Here is a 20886-nt window from a genome sequence, read left to right on the forward strand (position 1 = left end):
TAAAAACCTGCAAAAGCATCAGGGACCTCCAAAGCAGACACCCAAACAACCTGCACCTCCCATCACAAACCAGACAACACACAAAACACAAAATCAGTGTGCCGCACAATCACAGCCCTTAAGGCAAAATAACATACCTAACACACTAGTAATAGGTAAAGTCAGGCACACTGATGTCCCACTCACTAAGCTGGACAAGCAGGAAGTTACTTTTAGCTGCCTGTCGGGAGCCAGAATCTGCCACATAACATAAGCACTCAGGTCACGCCAGAACAAGTACAAATACGACTCTGTCATTGTTCATGTTGGTGTGAATAACCTGAGACGTACCTCCCTGGACTACATGAAGAGAGACATGGAAGAGATCTCTGATAATGTAGCCCGGGCTGGTATGACCCTGACCCTGAGTAGCATCCTGCCCTCACCAAGAATGATACCTCAGTATAAAGAAAAAATGATTAATTTCAACAATTGGCTAAGCTTCTGGTGTCATTTAAAAGGGGATCCAGTGTCTGTCAACCTGGGATGACATGCTCGACAAGCCGAGGTGCTTCGCAAGAGACGGCTTGCACCTGTCACCCCTAGGCTTTCGAATAATGCCAAGGCTCTTGCTGCCCCCATAGTGCCTTTTCTAGACAAGGCTCAAAAGTCAAACCCACCTCCATAAACAGGACAATTAACAAAAAACTGAGGATTATGCTACTCAATGCCAGGAGTTTAAATCTCAAAATGCATGTGCTCGAAGCACTCCTCAGTATGGAGAACGTAGACATCTGTGCAGTAACTGAAACCTGGTTCAAGGCTCCAGAGAGCACCCCAGTACTACCGGGCTACAATTCGTACCACACGTTTCGGCCACAGAACACGGATCGAAACCCAAAAGGAGGGGGTGTATCTATATTCATCAAGGATAACTACACCTCCAGGTTAGTGGCGCAGCATACCACCTCTCTGGCATCATCCATGTGCAACTAACATTAGGCAAATCTGCAATGCAAATTGTGGCCTGCTACAGATCACCCTCCATGACCCAGGACCACCACTCCACCTTTCTAGAGACACTGGAAAACATGAAGGTCCTACAGAACACCCTGATATTGGGCGATTTCAATTACCCTAACATTAACTGGAAAAACTACTAGAGTACTAACTCCCAGGCCCAGCACTTCCTGGAATTCATCAACTCAAATTCCCTGGATCAACTCCCCTACCAGAGGTGAAAACATATTGGACCTGTTCATCACAAACATGGGTGACAGGTGTTCCACACCAGAGGTCAACCAGTAACTGGTTAGATCAGACCATAAACTAATCACTCTGGATGTCCACCCCCCCCCCCCCCAACTAAGGAAACCACAGTAAAAAACTTTTCTAAAGCAAATGTCACCTTACTTAAGACAGAGGCGGTAAGTTTCACAGCCCCCACGCTAAAGGATAATACTGCCCAAGATGCAGAAACCTTTACAAATGCACTCTATGAGCACCTACAAGGATGCATGGATCGTGCCATCCCTAGCAAAACCAATACTCACTCCTCTAGAGAAGGAAACCAGTCTGGGGGACCACTGCCATAAACAATTTAGAAGGAGGAAACTAGTTCATAAAAAAAGAAAATCTCAAGAAGGAAAGACATCCTTGATCAGTATCAGTAAGGAACTAAGGCCCCTCATAAAATCATCCAAGGCTAACTTCGAAAGAAAAATAGCCAAGGATTCAAAAGATAGCCACAAAGCCTTCTTTAGCTATGTTAAGAATCTAAGTGGCAACTCGCAGATATGCACTGAACTAGTGCAAAATAGCACAAAATATACTGAACCTACTGATATTGCCAACATCCTGGCAGATAGATTCAGTTCAAACTTCACTCCCCTCTCACCCCCAAAAGGGCCCACAACAATACTGGAAAAGTGTAGTGTCCCGGAAATCACAGATGCACAGGTGAAAATAGCAGTTTCAAAAGCCAAAAACACAGCGTCAATGGGTCTAGATGGTGTCCCAGGCTGCATCTTGCATGAAGTGCAGAACGAACTAACCCCCACCTAAACACACTGTTAAACCTCAGCCTCTCCACAGGCTATGTGTCCATAGAATGGCGCACAGCAACGGTTATTCCACTCCACAAAGGAGGGGCCACAACTGACCCTGGTAACTATCGCCTCATAAGCCTGACTAGCCTGGTCTGCAAGGCTATGGAGCGCATCATCATGGAACTCTTTAACAAAGACATTGGGAACTTCGAAACACTCGACCCGACCCAGTTCAGCTTTGTTAAGGGCAGATCATGCCTACTAAACCTGGTTGACTTCTTCAAGACAGTCACCAAGGCCATAGACGAGGGCAAGGTTGTTCACACAGCCTACCTTGACCTCACCAAGGCTTTCAACACCATTCCCCACTTGGGTATTACAGAAAAACTCACCAGCCTGAACATAAACCCCTACGTCAAGAGATGGGCTGCCAACTGACTTACAGACAGAACTCGCACGGTAAGAATAAAGGGGTCCAGGTCTGACTCTAAACCAGTCACAAGTGGTGTCCCGCAAGGCTCGGTCCTGGGACCCCTACTGTTCGGCATATACTTCTCAGAAGTACAGGCAAACAACAAGAGGACTATGGCTAACCGATGACTGCAAACTGGGAGCCATAATGGACTCTCCGACTGACACGGACATCCACCAAAAGGGCCTTACTGAGATGGACACAGTGTTGAAGTCATGGCCTCAAGCTAAATGCCAAAAAATGCATAGACATCCCGTTTGGGAAAAACAAAACACCCACAAATTACTACATAGGTGGCACCCCTCTTAATACAGAAGAGGTAATAAGAGATCTGGTGACCCAGGTAGATACTAATCTCTCCTTTGACAATCATATTGCCAAAGTAGTTAGGAAATCCTTCTATGTGGCCCATCTAATTACTAAAGGGTTCGCATCTAGAAATAAAGAGGCTACAGTGCCCCTCTACTCGTCACTCATCAGATCCATCATAGAGTACAATGCCCCATTTGGGATGTACTTCACAAGACACTTCCAACAGCTGGAGAGACTACAAACGTACCTCACCAAGAGGATTACTGGCCTCAAACATATGTCCTATGCAGCCCGACTGAAAAAACTTCGGCTGTACTCAGTGGCATATCGCTTACTCAGAGGTGATCTCTGCCTGACTTACAAAGCCATGTCCTACTAAGAATTGATGGACATGTTCCACCTAAAGAAATCCAAGTCACTACGAGTCATGCACTCTAGTAAGCTAAACCTCGCCACAACAATAAATAGAACATGCTGGAGGGATAGATTCCTGTCACAGAGACTCCCCATGCTTTGGAACAAAATTCCAAACTACATTAGGCAGAGCACCTCACTAACACTCCAAGAGAAACCTTGACGAGTGGATGGGTAACAGAAAATACACCCCTGGGATCACTTCATTGGCTCTGCTTGACAGAGGATCAGTTAATTAATCAATGGGGCGGCAAAAGCAGACACACTCTGGCTAGGCTTATAAATGCCCTCGGGCAGATAGCCTAGTACGTACCTATATATATATGTATGTATATATATATATATATATATACATATATATATATATATATATATATATATATGTATATATATATATATATATATATGTATACATATATATATATGTATATATATATATACATATATATATGTATACATATATATATATATATATATATATATATATAGATAGATATATGGGTCCCCTTTGAAACATCTAAAACCCATAACATCTAATTTCATAACACTGAAACCAGAACATCTAAAACCCATAACATCAAACTTCATAACATCTAACACTACAAATCATAAGAAAATAACATCCCCTCCACATATGACACCAAACTACCAAACACACTTTTTACTACGTTTCTGCAGGGGGGCAAGCCCCCCCCCCTGTAAATTAAATATACCAACTCCAAGATTGCACTACAGTGGGAAAAAGTTAATTTCCTAACCCCACTGTATCAAGCCCCCCTGCAGAAACATACTAAAACTGTGTTTGGTAGTTTGGTGTCATCATATGTGCAGGGGATGTTATTTTCATGTGATTTGTACTGTTAGATGTTATGAAATTCGATGTTATGGGTTTTAGATGTTCTGGTCTCAATGTTATGTAATAACACAACTGCCAAAGATTCCAAGGACAACCACAAGGCATTCTATAGTTATGTCAAGAATCTAAAAGGCAATGCTGATATCTGCTCTGAGCTACTTCAGAATGGCATTAAATATACTGATCCCAAGGATATTGCCAGTATCCTGGCAGATTGATTCAGTGCCAACTTCAACCCCCTCTCACCCCCTAAAGGGTCCATCTCATTACCAAAAGATTGCCAAATTCTGATAATCACGGGCACACAGGTAAAAAATGAACTCTCCAAAGCTAAGAATACAGCATTTATGGGACCAGATGACATCCCGGGCTGTGTACTACATGAACTAAAAAATGAACTGGCACCTTATCTAAGTGTCATGCTTAATCATAGCCTCACCTCAAGCTTCAAGCCCAATGAGTGGCGCACAGCTACAGTTTATCCCACTCCCCAAGGGGGGATCCACCTTGGATCCCAGGAACTATCGTCCCATCAGTCTGATGAGCCTGATCTGCAAAGCCATGGAACGCATTATCATGGAACTTATAAACAAAGACATTGGCAACCTTCAAACACTGGACCCCACCCAGTTTGGTTTCGTAAAGGGCTGATCTCGTCTCCGCAACCTGATTGAGTTCTTCAAATCAGTCTCCAGAGCCGTGGACAAGGGCAAGGCAGTCCACACAGCCTATCTGGACCTAGTCAAGACATTCGACACCATCCCCCAGTCTGGAATCATAGATAAACTTACTAAGCTGGGCATTAATCCCTACGCCACTCGATGAGTGCCAACTGGCTTACTGACAGAACCCACACTGTAAAAGTAGCAGACTCAAAATCCAGCTCCAGACAAGTGGAGTACTTCAGGGTTCAGTCCTGGGACCACTCTTGTTTGACATCTACTTCTCTGAAGTACAGGCCAGCACTAAGGGACTCTGGCTAACAAAGTTCGCAGATGACTGCAAACTGGGAGCCATTATTGAACCCACAAATGATGTGGATATTCTACAAAAGGGCCTTACAGAAACAGATGCTTGGTGCCAGAGCCATGGGCTCAAGCTCAATGCCAAGAAATGTATAGTTATCCCCTTTGGGAAAAAATCATATACCCATGAATTACCACACAAGTGGCAGTACACTAAACACTAAAAGTGTGATAATGAACTGAGGGACACAGGTGGACAGTGGTCTCACCTTTGATAACCAGATCTCCACAACAGTCAGGAAATCCTTCTATGTGGCACACCTCATCACTAACAGCTTTTCATCCAGACAAAAGGAGGTCATTGTCCCACTGTACTCATCCCTCATTAGACCCATTAGAGAGTACAACACTCCGTTTGGTATGTACCTCACAAGACATCTACAACAACTGGAAAGGCCACAGAAATACCTCACTAAAAGAATCACAAGCCTAAAGCAGATGCGTTATGCTGTCCATCTAAAAAAACTCCAGCTATAATGTGTCGCATACTGCCTACTCAGAGGCGATCTCTGCTCAACATACAAGGCCATGTAAAACCCAGAGCTGTTGGACATGTTACACTTAAAGAAATCCCAATCCCTCAGAGCCACACGCTCCAGGGATCTAAGCTTGGTCATCACAATGAACAAAACATGCTGGAGGGACAGGTTCCTGACCCAGAGACTCCCCATACTCTGGAACAGACTGCCCATACATGTCAAGCTGAGCGACTCTTTGGCCCTCTTCAAAACGAACCTTGATGATTGGATGGGAGATAAGAAATTCACCCCAGGGATCACGTCAGTCGTCCTGCTAGACAGGGGACCACGGAAGTAAATATTCTGGGAAGAAATAGCCAGGGAATTGTTATGGATAGTCTTGTATAAGCCCTAGGGCCGATAGCCTAGTACTAACCTATGAATCCCAAAAGACTGAAAATGCAAAATACTGAACACATTTTTATTTCAGGGGAAGCCCTCCTGCACCCATCATGTGGGGGGCTGCGCCCCCACACCCTCTAACTATATACCAACGTCAAGATCGCACAACAGTGGAGAAGGGGCAAATTCCATCATTCAGTATTTGAATTTTCAGTCTTTTGTTTTTTCAGTCTTCTGAAGTAGACCCCCTTCTTGACTTCTTCCCATTTTGTTACCTTTCTTTTTCTAGTTGCTTAATACCAGTACCATGGCTCCTTTGCCAGTTTTCTCCCAATAAATTCAAGTCCCTTCTTGCGTATTCTCTGTACCCAAATTTCAGTCATCCCTACCAACAAAATACCCTTTCTCCATTATTGTGTTAGCTTAGTTTTTAGAATACTTTCTGTGCTTTATGAAAATATTCTGTATGGCTACTGTTATTCTCCTTAAGGATCTGCATCTGAAATCCCATTCTGTTCTTATTTCCTGAACCCCCCCCCCACATTTCTTCATCACCATCCCTTTCCACTTTGAATTATAGCTTTCTGCTTGCGTTAAGTATAGGAGCCTTACCTGTATAGCTCCAAGAAATCCATCCAAATCAGGTAATCCTAAGCCACTTAGTTCTGTTGGAAGGATCAACTTATCCCACTTGACCCTTACCCTCTTCCCCTTCCAGATAAATTGCTTCAACTCTTACTGTCCACAACTTCTCCTCTGGTTTATAATATGCTTGACCTTTATATAAAACTAGACAGACTAAATATTTTCACTATTTGTATCTTGCTATCCATAAACAAGAGCTTCCAGTTTCTCAGTTCTTGTATTATTACCTTTTGTGTAGGCTCTTCCCATGTATCATTAGCTGCTATAACAGATTCCTTTTTAATCCATACTCCTAAGTACTTCATTTTATCATGTCCCCATAAATTTGGGTATTGCTGAACCAGTTCATATGTGGGTATGTAGTTTACAGCTATAGCATTTATTGTCACTAATTTTATACCCCCAACATATTTTAGCTGTCTCAAGATGTTTGATAACAATGAGATGCCTTTTTCTAGTTTTATCAGGTACAGAAAAATATCATCTGCAAATAAATCCAATTTCTCTCAATTACCATACCAATTACATCCTTGAATTTCTGAGTACCTTATTTTTCTTTGCGAGTGGTTCTAAATATAAAGCAAATAAAGGGGAAAGAGGATATCCCTCCCTGGTTCCTCTTTTCAAATACTTGTCAGAGAAGAATGCTCCCACTTCAATTTTTGTCTCCGATCCCTCATATATATCCCCCCAATTAATCTTATTATTTTATTAGGGAATGCAAATGCTTCCATTGCCATAATGATAAAATCCTAGTTAATGCTATCAAATGCTTTTGTCTGCATCAAGAGCCACCAGTAGCCGCACCATTTTCTTACATATTACTTCCCTCTGGATCATCATTGTTCTATTAATGTTGTCAAATGTTTGCCTTCCCTCCACAAAACCACGGTGATCCTTATCTATCAATATTGGTAACAACTTTGCAATTCTTTTAGCTATTACAATCACTTTATAATCACAAGTTAAGATTGAAATGGGCCTATATGAATCTTAGTCTGATAAGTCTTTACCATCTGTAGTATTACAGCCACAACAGCTTTCTTCCAAGATGTTGGTGCTTCCCCATCTTTCAAAGTACTGTTAAACAAAATCTTCTAGATCTTTATCACTTTCTTCCCTCCTAACTTCCAAACTTCCACAAAAATGCCATCTGTTCCTGGAGACTTTCCTGCAGATAGGTTGTATGCTACTGTTTTTATCTCGTGTCCTAATATCTTAACCGTTGAGCCTCATCTACCTCTAACCTTCAAATACTCTAAGTCCTCCATAAACATTTTCATTTGTGCTCTTTCTTGAGTTCCACATTTCTCTGCTTTATACAAAGTTTCACAGAATTGCCTAAATATATCTAATACTTCTACAGGGCCTTTGATTAGGTTTTCTCTTATAGGCTGTCTAGGTTTGGCAAGAATCCTTTCGACTTTCTTTTGCCCAAGTTGTTGTGCTAAAGGTTTTTGAGCTCTGGAGATATTAATCAAAAACAGTTGGTTAACAGCAGTCTTTCTGAAGTCATGAATATTATCCAGATACTTCCTTATTTTCTCTTTAGAACACTGCATTTGTACCCCTTCTAGTTCTGTAAGATTCTCCTTATTCTGCAGTGCTTTAACCTTTGTCAGACCCTTCACATAATTCCTGTTGCTTGTTAATCATACATCTTTCTTTTATTTCTACCGTTTTTAAAATCTTTCATTTTATCCCACTCACTAGCTATAGCTTTTAAAGAAATTTCTATATTTCCAAATAACTCTCTAATAATTTCCACGACCCATTCCTTAAATTCCTCTCTTTTTAACAAGTAGGTGGATGAGTGCCAGAGTCTCATTTTTTAACTTCATTACCCTGCATTTCTATCAAATTTGTCATTGGTGCATGATCGGAAATAGTTATTGGATGTGTGTTGAAGCTTTCAATTAGACGCACATATTCATGCGAAATTTAGTTTCTGTCTAGTCTAGCCCAGTTATTTTACCTTGGGGAATAATATGTACATTCTCTCCGAGTTTCTACTACTGAATTCCCCTTTTCCATATTAAATATTTTATAGGTTCACAGGCAAGTACTAGGCTAGCTGCCCATGTAGGCCAGTTTAACCCTAACCAATTTCCCTTCTAGTGATCAGAATAACCGGTCTCATTTGATTCTAGATTATCCATACCCATCCATGGCTAATAATTACATATTACCCTCTCACTAGCTATAACTTTTGAAGAAATTTCTCTCTTCCCTAATAACTCTCAATTTTCACTACCCATTCCTTAAATTCCTCTCTTTTTACCATGCAGGTTGAGAAGTGCCAGTGTCTTATTTTTACTTCATTACTAAAAGTCTTCACTGCTAAGAGACTAAGCAAAAGATAATACAAAAACTGGGAAACTGGAAGCTCTTGTTTATGGATATGGCTAGCAAGATACAAGCAGTGTAAATGTTTTAGTCCCTATAGTTTATACACACAGGTCAGCCATACATTTTATAGATTTTTCTAAATATCTTCAGAAGTCTACCCTCTTTTGCTATGTCCCCCACACATATCCTCACTGTTGTAAATCAAATTATATTCCCTATCTATAGTAATACTCCCTCCTGAAAGCTGATGGTCTCCCAATTTTTTAAGCTCCATAATAGCAGTTTTACGTGGAATACAAATACATGTCAGTGTAATCTCCCTCCTTTGCCAATAGCCCTTTACTACCACAAGTAAAAATGTTAGGTACTCATCATAACGTTCCATCTGTGCTGCCCATTTTCATTCTTCCTTAACTGACAGGTGTGGATCTGAGGTTCAGATGCAACTCGGCCATTTCTCCCAGATTCTTGGATCTAAAAACTCTTGAGCTCTTCCCTTTAGTCATAATGCCATGCCAACCTAACATACCTCAGATCAAGTTTGCTGCCCTAGATATAAAGGGACCACATCTCAAAGAACTTAATAAAGATAGAATAAGAAAAGGAAGCTGGAGCTCTAACAAGAACAAAGGTATCAGAAGTAAAGTGATGGATGCAGCTGGGCAGGAAGTTGATGAAGAATGAAAATGGACAACAGGGATGGAATGTTATGGTGCGTACATAACTTTTTCATCTGATGTTGTCCTTTTCATTTATTTCTCAACTGATGGGACAGAGATCCCCAGCTACTCGAACTGTGGGTGGCCCTCATGGAAGGATATTCTGGATCATTGCAGATCCAAAAGCAGCTCTATTTCTAAAAAATAAAAACAATTTGTACTGAGCAACAAAGTGCGAGTATTAGTCCAAGTTGCGCAAATGTCATCTATGGAAGCCCTTGACCAAACACCTGAAGAGACCACTATAGACCTTGTGGAATGAGCTCTAAGAGGCTTAGGCAAGGATAATCCTCTTATACTACAGATAAAGGCGATACAATCAGTTAATCATTTGGCCAGAGTAATTTTTGAAACTGGCCTGCCCAATTTGTTAGCAGAGGAGGGGACAAACTGGTTTTCCTGAAATCCTTGGTTCTAGGGAGGTAAAATCAAAGTTGTGCATAAAATCCAAAATGTGTTTGCGAGAAGTTTGGAAAGAAAACTAACTAGGTCATTAACCTCCTAATGTTGGACTCAGAAGCCACCTTAAGCAAAAAAGATGGGTTGGTCAGCAAGGACACCATCCCTTTGTGGAAAACCAGGTATGGAGATTTGGATGATACAGCCTGGAGTTCAGATACTCATATACCTGATGTGACAGCAACCAGAAAGATGGCTTTCCAAGATGGAAATCTTAGATCAGACCTGGCTGATGGTTCAAACAGAGTTTGGCTCAAGGCCTGAAGCACAATCATTAAATCTGAAGGAGTAGACTCCTTTAATGGAGATCTAAGTAAAAGGCTCCTTTGACAAATGTTTTACATAATTTAGAAGAAGCTAAGGTAGAGTTACATTCGCCTAAATGGAAGTCTGAAATGGCAGCCAGCTGGATCTTAATAGCAGAAAAGCTAGTCCCTTCACTGAATAGCAAAGCTAAAAATTCAAGTATATCAAATACAGGGGCAGACAGGGGGTCCAGATCCCTGTTAACGGTAATGGTAGCAACTAAAAAGGAGAAAACAGCTATAGAAACTAGCAAGAAGGCAAGGGAAATGGAAAAAAGTGAAATTAAGGTAGGGATACATTTTTTTAAAGGTAAACTCAACTATTTTGAAAATTAACTCCCAAAACTCGCGACTGAAAGGATATACATCTGAAGCTGAATAGTGGCAAATGAGATCTGAGGTATGTTAGATTGCTGGGGCATTATGGGTAGACCGAGGATCTAGAGAATTTTTGTATCTGAGGATCTGGTAGAAACGGCAGAGTCAGATCAGTCTCTCAGATCCAAACCCATCAGTTGAGGAATGAATGAAGGAAAAGGACATCAAATGACATCAGAGCTACAAGCATCTATTTTTCCCCTCCTCTACTGCTATTGGAGCTCCTCTGGCAATTAGTATAAGTACTTCCCTCTTCCTTTGTCCGATACACTGATCAATATCCACCATGAAATCCTTTCTTTATCAAATTCATACGCTCAGTTCTTTCCAAATGTGCCTGCTGCAGCATTGCTATATTTCTTAATATAATTTAATAATCCTTTTTGTCAAATATGTGAGGTCATTCACTTCCAAAATAGAATGGACCATTTAGCTATTATGATAAATTATTATTCCCATCTGTTATACAGGACAGCTTTTTTAAATGTCTACTTCCAGCTTTTCTGTTACATGCACCCACTAATGTTTGGCAGGTGGATCTTTTATACACTTGTCATCTCCATTTGAACTTGTGTCACATTTTACAAGACATTTTGTTTTAATGAAAACCCTAGGAAAAAACACCCTCCCAGAACATCCTCATAATCTCTTAACTTAAAACAAATGTAGAAAATTATGTACATCTTTAAATAATGAAGTTTAACCTTCCTGATTGAAAGAACTGTCGAATGTTGACAGCTGCAGATAGGCATTACCGAAAATTGAGGTTATCCATGTAAAAACGCATATTACAGCTTGTGCTCCTTCTTACACTAATTGTGGTCTGTTCTTGTCTTATCTTTATTTCCATCCCGGATGTGAAATACAGCTTGTATACATTCAGAGAACATTATCTTTTAGCCTTAAAAAAAAAGGCTCTGAGTTTTACTGTTTGCCCTGTAGTCAGCTCGTCTCCATGGAAACAAAATGTACAGTTGTCCTCACACTGAAAATTTGCTAAAGTAAAACTTTTCATTACATTCAGTGTTCTCTTATTTACTTGCTTCCACAAAAAAATTATCAGATTATGCCAAGGACATTAATCCAGACATTGTCCTATACAAAAATAAAAGAAGAAAACATATAAACTCCACATAGATTATAATCTCTGCACCTGATTCGCCTACCTCAATACCCCAAGCTTGCAGCATATTAACTTAAGCATGATTTGTCCAGCCTTTCTTCTTTTTTACATTGTAATGTTTACTTTTCTTAAGGCTAAAAAAGAAAGATTACTTGTTTACTTTAGTATCTTAATCACATACAATAACTGAAAATGCTTTACTATATAAAATACATTTTATATCATGAAATGTTTAATACAAATACTATCAAGAACAAAAACTGCTGTACTTGGTTACCTTTTTCTTTTCCTTTTAGTATCCTCTAAACATTATTTATTTATTATTTGTTTACTGGGAAAGTCCAACTTGGAATGAGCCAATTCTCAGCGGAGGCCCGGAGAGAAATGCTCGACACATGTCTTCGTAACGTGGGAGGAAACCATAGCACCCGGAGGAAACCCACATAAATGCAGGGAAGGGCATGCAGACTCTGCACAGAAGGCACCCCAGCCAAAATCGAACCAGAGAACCTATTGCTGTAAGGCAACAATAACTGCTGCACCACTGTGCCGTGCCATACAAGTGACATGAAGTGGAGTGGAGTGTATGCTTTCCGGTTCCCCACAAGTTTTAGAAAAGTCAACAAAAGGTCCAATCTTTCCACTTTATCTTGTACAGCCATATTTCACATAACGCAATCGATGCTTTATAATCTCACATTTATTTCAGTGTTGCTGGTCTTTTTTTCGTCTCCAGACTCTGGTTCAAGTCCAAGGTAGTCCAGACTCTTCTAGTCAACTCATGTGCTTTTTTTTCCCTGTTTCTCAAGGATTTTCCTTTGGAACACTGGAAAAGGTTTCTCTGGCAAAGTCTCTCTGTGTGCTTCATTATCAGAAGAATGAGAAGCAGAGTCCCCTTCTGTTATGGCACACTTTTTGTTGGACAACTTTTGTATTTCCTCCTTAGACTGTTTCACATCAAAAAATGACTGAATCTTCAGGAAAATTTTTCTGAAGATAGCTGGATACAACAGCTTAAAATCACATACCTGCCTATTGACAGTCCTTGATGGCTGAGATAAATTTGCTTCTCTCTTGCCTGCTGTACAGTAAATAATCATTTTCCACAGATACTACTGGCTCCATTGTTTAATATTTTGCCCTTTTGCCATCGTTTTTTCAGGATCATCTCTTTCTGCTGGTAGGATTGCATCTTTACTAATACAGGTCTTGGCTGCTTTCTCATGGGTAGGTCTGGAGCATTGACATGATGTGCTCTTTCAATTACCAGATCCTGCTGTGAAATACCATTCCAGTTGCTTATTTGTGCATTCATAATATTAATACAGTGTGTTGCTTCCAGTTACTCTGGTACAACAGAAAATCAAAGGTTTTCCCCTGCTTGCTGTGTCCACTAAGTACCATTTTTGAAACTGCTCTTCTTGAGCAGTCTCATACTCAGACTTTCCATTATTTTGTCCTCTTATATTTGAAGTTTTATCAGTTCAACTGAATAGCTCTTTAAAGCTTCTTCCATTTTTCCAGCCTTTTGTTATTTGAGTTGATATACTCCTTCAATGTTTCATTTATTTTAATCAGCTCTGAGCACACTTAATTCATTTTTTCCACAAGATTACTAGATGCCATGTCTTGTACCAAAGCTGGAGCTTGAATTCTATGTGCTGAACAGCTGGAGGATTCTTCCCAGTCAGTGTTTTCTCCACCTTTTCTGGTTGATTTTCTTTCAGGCTCTCGTTTTTTTTTTTTTGCTGGCATCCATTCAGTGTACTTACTAGCCAGTAACTGAATATACTTAAACTGTCAGAATTACTTGCCATTGTCTCAGTTTCTTTTTCACACTGGAAGAGCTGGAATTAAGCTGTTGGATCAGTGTGCGATCATCACTGAAGTCCTTCACTGACCATTTCTTATCACAACACTCTACCACAGAGAGGATGTTCTGGCTGACACCAACAATCAACATTCAGATTTTATTTTATTTTTACATTTGTTAACTGTGTAAGTGCACTGTTCCAAAGATCCTTTTCAGACATAGCCCAGGCACCAGCTGGCAAAAAGAAAGACCTTACTGCACAATTAAATTAAAATGTAAGCAGCAAAAATAATACAAGCAAAATTTACATTGATAGCAACCTCAACAATGTTGAAATAAGAAACAAATATACATAAGGTAATTTGGTAGATATACAGTGAGTTAATATAGAGCACATTAGCTTACAGTGTTGAAGTATAGATATGGCATATACAGAGCGGAGGTTAGGGTGGGATACATACCTCTCAAATGTACCACATAACGTGGAATGTTCCTCATTTGGGGTCTGAAAAACTTCATGTTCCTCAAAGTTCCACATTGACAGGGTCTGTCACACATTTAGTGTTAGCAGAAGTTTTACTGATATCAATTGTAAATAGAACTGAATCATATTATTTCATTAAAAGATCTGTTCTGTAAGTAAAAATATCACATTTTAGCCATCCTATGAGCTTCCTAGATGTTAGTAAGCCATTAGTAAGTGTTCCACATTTTGCCCATTTGTTCCACATTACGAGAGGCAGTGTTCCTCATTTTGGAGTTGGAAGGTTGAGAGCTATGGTGGGATGAGCTGAGAAAAGGTGGAGTGCAGTGAGAATAACAGAGGGAATAAGTGGGAATAACCTTCACTAATGGCATACTAAAATGCAGTGCCTTCTGCCTTTTTGCCTTTACTGCCACTTCTGTTTGTCTCCACTTAGCACAAGTCAAGTTTTTCTCTCCTGCAAAACTCCAACACATACTACCTTCTATATAAAAAAGTTACGTACTTACCATGATGATACATCTGTGCTGTCTGGTTTTCTTCTGGTTCAAACTTTGGGACATCAGATCACACCTCAGCACCCTTCAGAAGCTGTGGATCCAGGGTTACTGACAATTTCCTACATTCCGCAATGTACCTTAGATCGAGTTTGCCTGATCATACCCAGAAAATTATACAACAATCCTCATAACAATCTAATGTATATGAAAAGGGATAGATAATTGCCATAAATAGAAAACAGTGATCAAGGGCTGGTCAAAGACAAGGTCCCTGGTGAGACCCATCCATTCAAAATAGGGGCGCCAGATGACAATTTCAGAAGGTGGGATGGGGGATGTTAAACTGAACAAGAGCAAGATAACATGATCTTTTGTTATGGTAAGTACATAACTATCTTCTATTATTATGTTGACTGTTTTTGTCCATTAAAATTGTTGGGACAGATTCCCAAGCTACCAAAAAACCTGGGGGTACCAAGAAAGGATATTCCTGAGAACATTGGAGACAAAGGACATATGGGATCAGGACTGAACATCCAGTTTGTAGTGAGACATAAGTAGTTGCAACACAAATCTTGTCAACAGGAACTCTGTGCACAAAGGCAGTAGAGGTTTCTATAACCCCTGCAGAATGAGCATTTATTTTTGTGCATGGATAGTTCCATCTTATTGCAGATGAAGATTATTGAATCAGAAAGCCACCTAGACAGAGTAACCTTTGATACACTTTGGCCCCCTTTATCTTTGGAAAAAGCAAAAAATATGATCAGATTTCCTAGTATTACTTAGTTCTGTGTAGATAAAATCCAAGTTGTCTATGAAATCTAGTAAATGGAAGGTATACCCCCCCTTTATTAGACATTCTTGGATTGAATATTAGCAAAACTGATGGTCTGATTAAGGTTAATTTTGGATGCCACCTTTAGAAGAAAAATGTGATTCTTAAGACACTCTGTCCTTATGGAAAATCATACGTGGAGGTTTACAGGACAGTGTTTACAAGACAGTATGTGAGAGATGTAGTTACACATTGACACTGCAGGCTAGACTCTCACATATGGACACAAAAAGCAACAAATAGACTGTCAGTGACTCTCACCGCACCCACAAAGGACCACACACAGACGCTCATGTGCGGAGGTGGTGACATATAACTTACCCAAACCTCAAAGGCCTCTGACATGCAGTCCTCAGAAACTCTGCATGCACACAGACAAGACAATTCCCATCACAACACACAAAGTCACATCTCTGTCTCATCTACAGTGACCATAATGCAAAACACTCTACAACCCAATATTCTGGTCACAGGAGACTCCATTGCAAGGCACAATGATGTCCCTCTTACCAGGCTGGATAAGGTTACAGTTAGTTAGGGGCTAGGACAGTGATGGCGAACCTATGATACATGTCAAAAGTGACAGACCACGACATTTTGGATGACACACCAGCATTCACCAACACCCGAGTTACCAAAGAAACCGATGAACAAAATTGCAAGAAATATGTGACCCTGCACTTGTCTATTAAAACTCAGCAACAATAAAGTCATTAACTGATGTTAATCAACTCAAATGCAATGTATTCCATATTTTTTTTTCAGTTCCATTCAAAATTACTATTAAAAGTACGGTAATTTTTTTGTGAACTATTTTTATCCCAATTATCAGTGCACATATCATTTTCTCTATTGCAAGTCACTGATTTTTCTTTTACTTTTATAATACATTGCAGCACACATGATTGGACTTGTATTTTTTTAAATAAATCAGTATTTTTTTAAATAAATGAATATGTAAAGAAGTCTGCTTTCAGAGACTTGACTATTTCCCTGATTTGCTTGCTTAGACTAATGAGGAACATTTCGCTCTCTCCCAAATCAGGGAAACTTTCAAGTCTCTGAAAGGAGACTTTGTGGTAAAAATAGCCTCCAAAGCTAAGGATAACCATAAAGCATTTTTCAGTTATGTCCGCAATCTTAAGAGCAACATCCAACAATGTATGGAATTAGTTGTAAATGGCATCACCTATACTCGGCCAGAAGAAATAGCAAATCTGCAGGCAGACATTCAGCTCAAATTTCACCCCCCCATCAATCCCAGATCTCCCTCAAGTAATAGCCTCTAGCACTCCACCGCCAATCATCACCAAAGAACAGGTTGCCACCATGTGCTCTAAAGTTAAAAACATAGCTTCAATGAGGCCTGACTATACGCCAGGTTGTTTCTTAAACAGCTTAAATCAGGACTTATCAGGCCCATTAGGATCTCAATATAACCACAGCCTCTGGACTGGCCTTGCCTTGATAGAGTGGTGATCAGCAACAGTCATCCCTCTGCATAAAGGGGGACCATCGACTGACCTAGGAAATTATTTACCCATAAGCTTGACTAGTCTTATTTGTAATGCCATGTAAAGAAAAATCATGGACCTGATAAATAATGACATAGAAAACCTCTACACACTGGACCTTAACCAATTCAGCTTTGTCAAGGGCAGGTCATGGCGACTGAATCTGGTGAATACTTGATAAAGACACGAAGACCATGGATGAGGGTAAAACAGTACATACCACCTACCCTGACCTGGCCAAGGTGTTTGACACAATTCCCTCTCAAACTAAACATAAATCCCTAAGTCACCAGATGGATAGCCAACTAGCTTACAGACAGGCTGGGTGAATTCAGATCCAGCAAGAGGCCAATTACTAGCGGTGTGCCATAGGGCTCAGTACTGGGACCACTCCTATTCGGAATATACTTCTCTGATGTCAAGGCTAATGTGGAAGGCCTCTAGATGACAGTTTGATGACTACCGTAAGATGGGGAGGGGGGCAATCACTATTTCACTCAACAATGTTCATAGGTTGGTACTAGGCTACTGGTCCTAGGGCCTATACAAGCCTAGCCATAACAATTCCCTGCGTATTTCTTCCCACAATATTTACTTCCCTGGACCCCTCTCTAGAAGGCCGAATGAAGGGATCCCCGGGGTGAATTTCCCATCTCCCATCCAATCGTCAAGTTCCTTTTGAAGAGGGTCAAAGGGGTGCTCTGCTTGACATGCATGGTGAGTCTATTCCAGAGTCTGGGGAGTCTCTGGGTCAGGAACCTATCCCTCCAGCATGTTTTGTTCATTGTGATGACAAGGTTTAGAACCCTGGGGCATGTGGCTCTGAGGGATTGGGATTTCTTTAAGTGTAGCATGTCCAATAGCTTTGGGTTTGACATGGCCTTGATTGCCTCTGAGTAGACAATATGTGACAGAATACAGCTGGAGTTTTTTTAGACGGTCAGCATAGGGCATCTGCTTTATGCCTGTGATTCTTTTAGTGAGGTATTTCTGTGGCCTTTCCAGTTGCTGCAGATGTCTTGAGAGGTACATACCAAATGAGGCGGTGTATTCTATAATAGGTCTAATGAGGGATGAGTACAGTGGGAAAATGACCTCCTTTTTTCTAGATGAAAAGCCCTTAGTGATGAGGTGTGCCACATAGGATTTCCTGACTGTTGTGGCAATGTGGTTATCGAAGGTGAGACCACTGTCCACCTGTGTCCCAAAGTTTCTTATCACACTTTGTGTTTATTGTACTGCCACCTATGTGGTAATTCACGGGTACATGTTTTTTTCCCAAAGGGGATAGCTATACATTTCTTGGCATTGAGCTTGAGCCCATGGCTCCGGTACCAAGCATATACATCTGTAAGGCCCTTTTGTAGAATATCCACATCATTTGGGGATTCAATAATGGCTCCCAGTTTGCAGTCATCTGCGAACTTTGTTAGCCAGTGTTCTTTAGTGTTGGCCTGTACTTCAGAGAAGTAGATGCCAAACAAGAGCAGTCCCAGGACTGAACCATGAGGTACTCTACTTGTCTGGATGTAGATATCCTTCAGGAGGGTCTAGATCAGACAAACTATTCATGCCAAAACATTTGCCTAAAAATAAATGCAAAAAAAAATGCATCGTCATACCCTTTGGTAAGTCAAATACTCCTGCAAATTACATCATCAACAGCATACCCCTAACAGTATACTTTAACCACCATGTGTCCACAGTAGTGAGGAAGTCCAATGTGGCAAAACTCATATGGCATTCAGATTCAAGGAAAAAAGAAGTTATGTACTCATCATAACGTTCCATCTGAGTAGATGGACTTCATTTGTCATCAACCTGTGGGTATTCGGATCAGATTCAAGAAGGCCACTTCACCAGCTACTGATCCGAGCTACAAGCTCCTCCCCTTACACATAATACCCGTCCGGTCTCCCTCTTTCCCTCAGATTGAGTTTGTTGCATCATAAACATAAGCCTGACCCAATGAGACCTTACCATTAAGGGTTCTTCCCAAAACCTAAAGCAGACATGAACAGGAGAGCCACACAGGCACCCCCTTCTACATACCAGAGTAGGATAATAGTGATAAGGTCAGGAGGAAAGGGAGGGACAGTTGATGACAAATGAAGTCCAACTACTCAGATGGAATGTTATGGTGAGTACATAACTTCTTTATCTGAAGAAGTTGACTTCATTTGGTCATCAACCTATGGGACAGAGTCCCCAGCTAGCAAACACCTGGGTGGCCCTCATGGAAGGATATTCCGGAGCACTGCTGAGACAAAGGATGCTCTACCTCTAGACATCATGTCCAGTTTGTAATGTGAAACAAAGATGTGAGATGAAGACCAAGCAGCCGCAGAAAAAGTTATGTACTCACCATAATGTTCCATCTGAGTAGTTAGACTTCATTTGTCAGCAACCTGTGGGTTTCGGATCCGATATGGATCCGAGCCGGCAGCTTTCCAAGCTAAGATTCGAGCTCCAAGCTCCTCCCCTTACCCATAATGCACTGCAACCTCCTCCTAACCTTCAGATCGAGTTTGCCACCCACAACGTGACACACATCAACCAGAGACACATAACTTGACCTGATCACACAGACTAGGCTCACAAGACCCAGTAAATCTGAGTCCAAGGACTATTGTAAACTACTAAGGTCAGGGGGAAGGTTGCTGACAAATGAAGTCTAACTACTCAGATGGAACGTTATGGTGAGTACATAACTTCTTTATCTGAAGTAGTTAACTTCATTTTATCATCAACCTGTGGGAGAGAGTCCCCAGCTGTCAAAGACCTTGGGAGGCCCTTATGGAGGGATATTCCGGAGCACTGCAGAACAAAAGACGCCCTTCCTCTAGACACCGTGTCCAAGTTATAATGAGTAATAAAAATGTGACAGGAAGCCCAGGTAGCCGCTGAACAAATGTCATCCGGAGAAACTCTGGACAGAATGCAGTAGAAGTAGCCATAGAATGAGTAGAATGAGCATGAACCCTGTCTGGTTCTAGTAATCCATGATCCTTGTACACTTGCAGGATACAAAGTGAAATCCATCTAGCAAGAGTCACCTTTGAAACTGGTTTCCCCAAAAAGGGCTTGGCAAAGGAAACAAAAAGCTGATCAGACTTACGAAAGGGTTTAGTCCTACGTAAATAAAAGTGCAACTGTCTGTGGAAATCCAACAAATGAAGCTTGTATCCCCCTTTGTTTTGAAAATTAGGGAATGATACTGGGAGATTAATAGACTGATTGATATTTGACTCCGAAGCAACTTTAGGGAGGAAAGAAGGATTTGTCCTTAGAGAAACCTATCCTTATGAAAAACTAAGTATGCGGGTTTCATATACAAGGCTTGAAGTTCAGACACTCTCCTAGCTGAGGTGATGATGACTAGGAAGGCTGTCTTCCACGACAAGAATTTTAAATCAACTGACATTGCAGGTTCGAATGGAGGCGCAACCAAGGCCTGAAGAACCAAGGTCAAATCCAACGGAGGGGAAGGACGCTTACTCGGAGGTCTCAGTAAAAAGGTGCCTTTGATGAAAGTCTTACAAATCCTAGAAGCAGCTAGTGAACCTGAATTTTCTCCTACATGAAAATGGGATATAGCCACCAGCCGGACCTTAACAGTGGAACAGCTGGCCCCCTGTTGGAAAATCTGAGATAGAAATTCTAATACCGCTGCAATTGGGGTGGTAAACGGATCCAAATCTCTCTGAGAAGCCCAAATGGAAAAACGCTGCCATTTACTATGGTACACCTTCCGGGTGGAAGACTTGTGTGCCGCCACCAGAATGGACTTAAC

The 20886-nt window shown here is 40.9% G+C and overlaps 1 protein-coding gene across 1 annotated transcript in view; it reads right to left on the bottom strand.

Moving 5' to 3' along the window:
• LOC122800092 (prolyl endopeptidase) overlaps positions 1-20886 on the bottom strand; it is a 1490953-nt gene that overhangs the window by 431807 nt on the left and 1038260 nt on the right. The window contains 2 exon segments of the mRNA XM_044069645.1: positions 1044-1052; positions 14215-14250. Of these exon segments, the coding sequence (XP_043925580.1) occupies positions 1044-1052; positions 14215-14250 (45 nt within the window).

This window comes from Protopterus annectens, chromosome 1.part0 (genome assembly GCF_019279795.1).
Source record: "Protopterus annectens isolate FY-2018-M chromosome 1.part0, PAN1.0, whole genome shotgun sequence".
Taxonomy (NCBI): Eukaryota; Metazoa; Chordata; order Ceratodontiformes; family Protopteridae; genus Protopterus; species Protopterus annectens.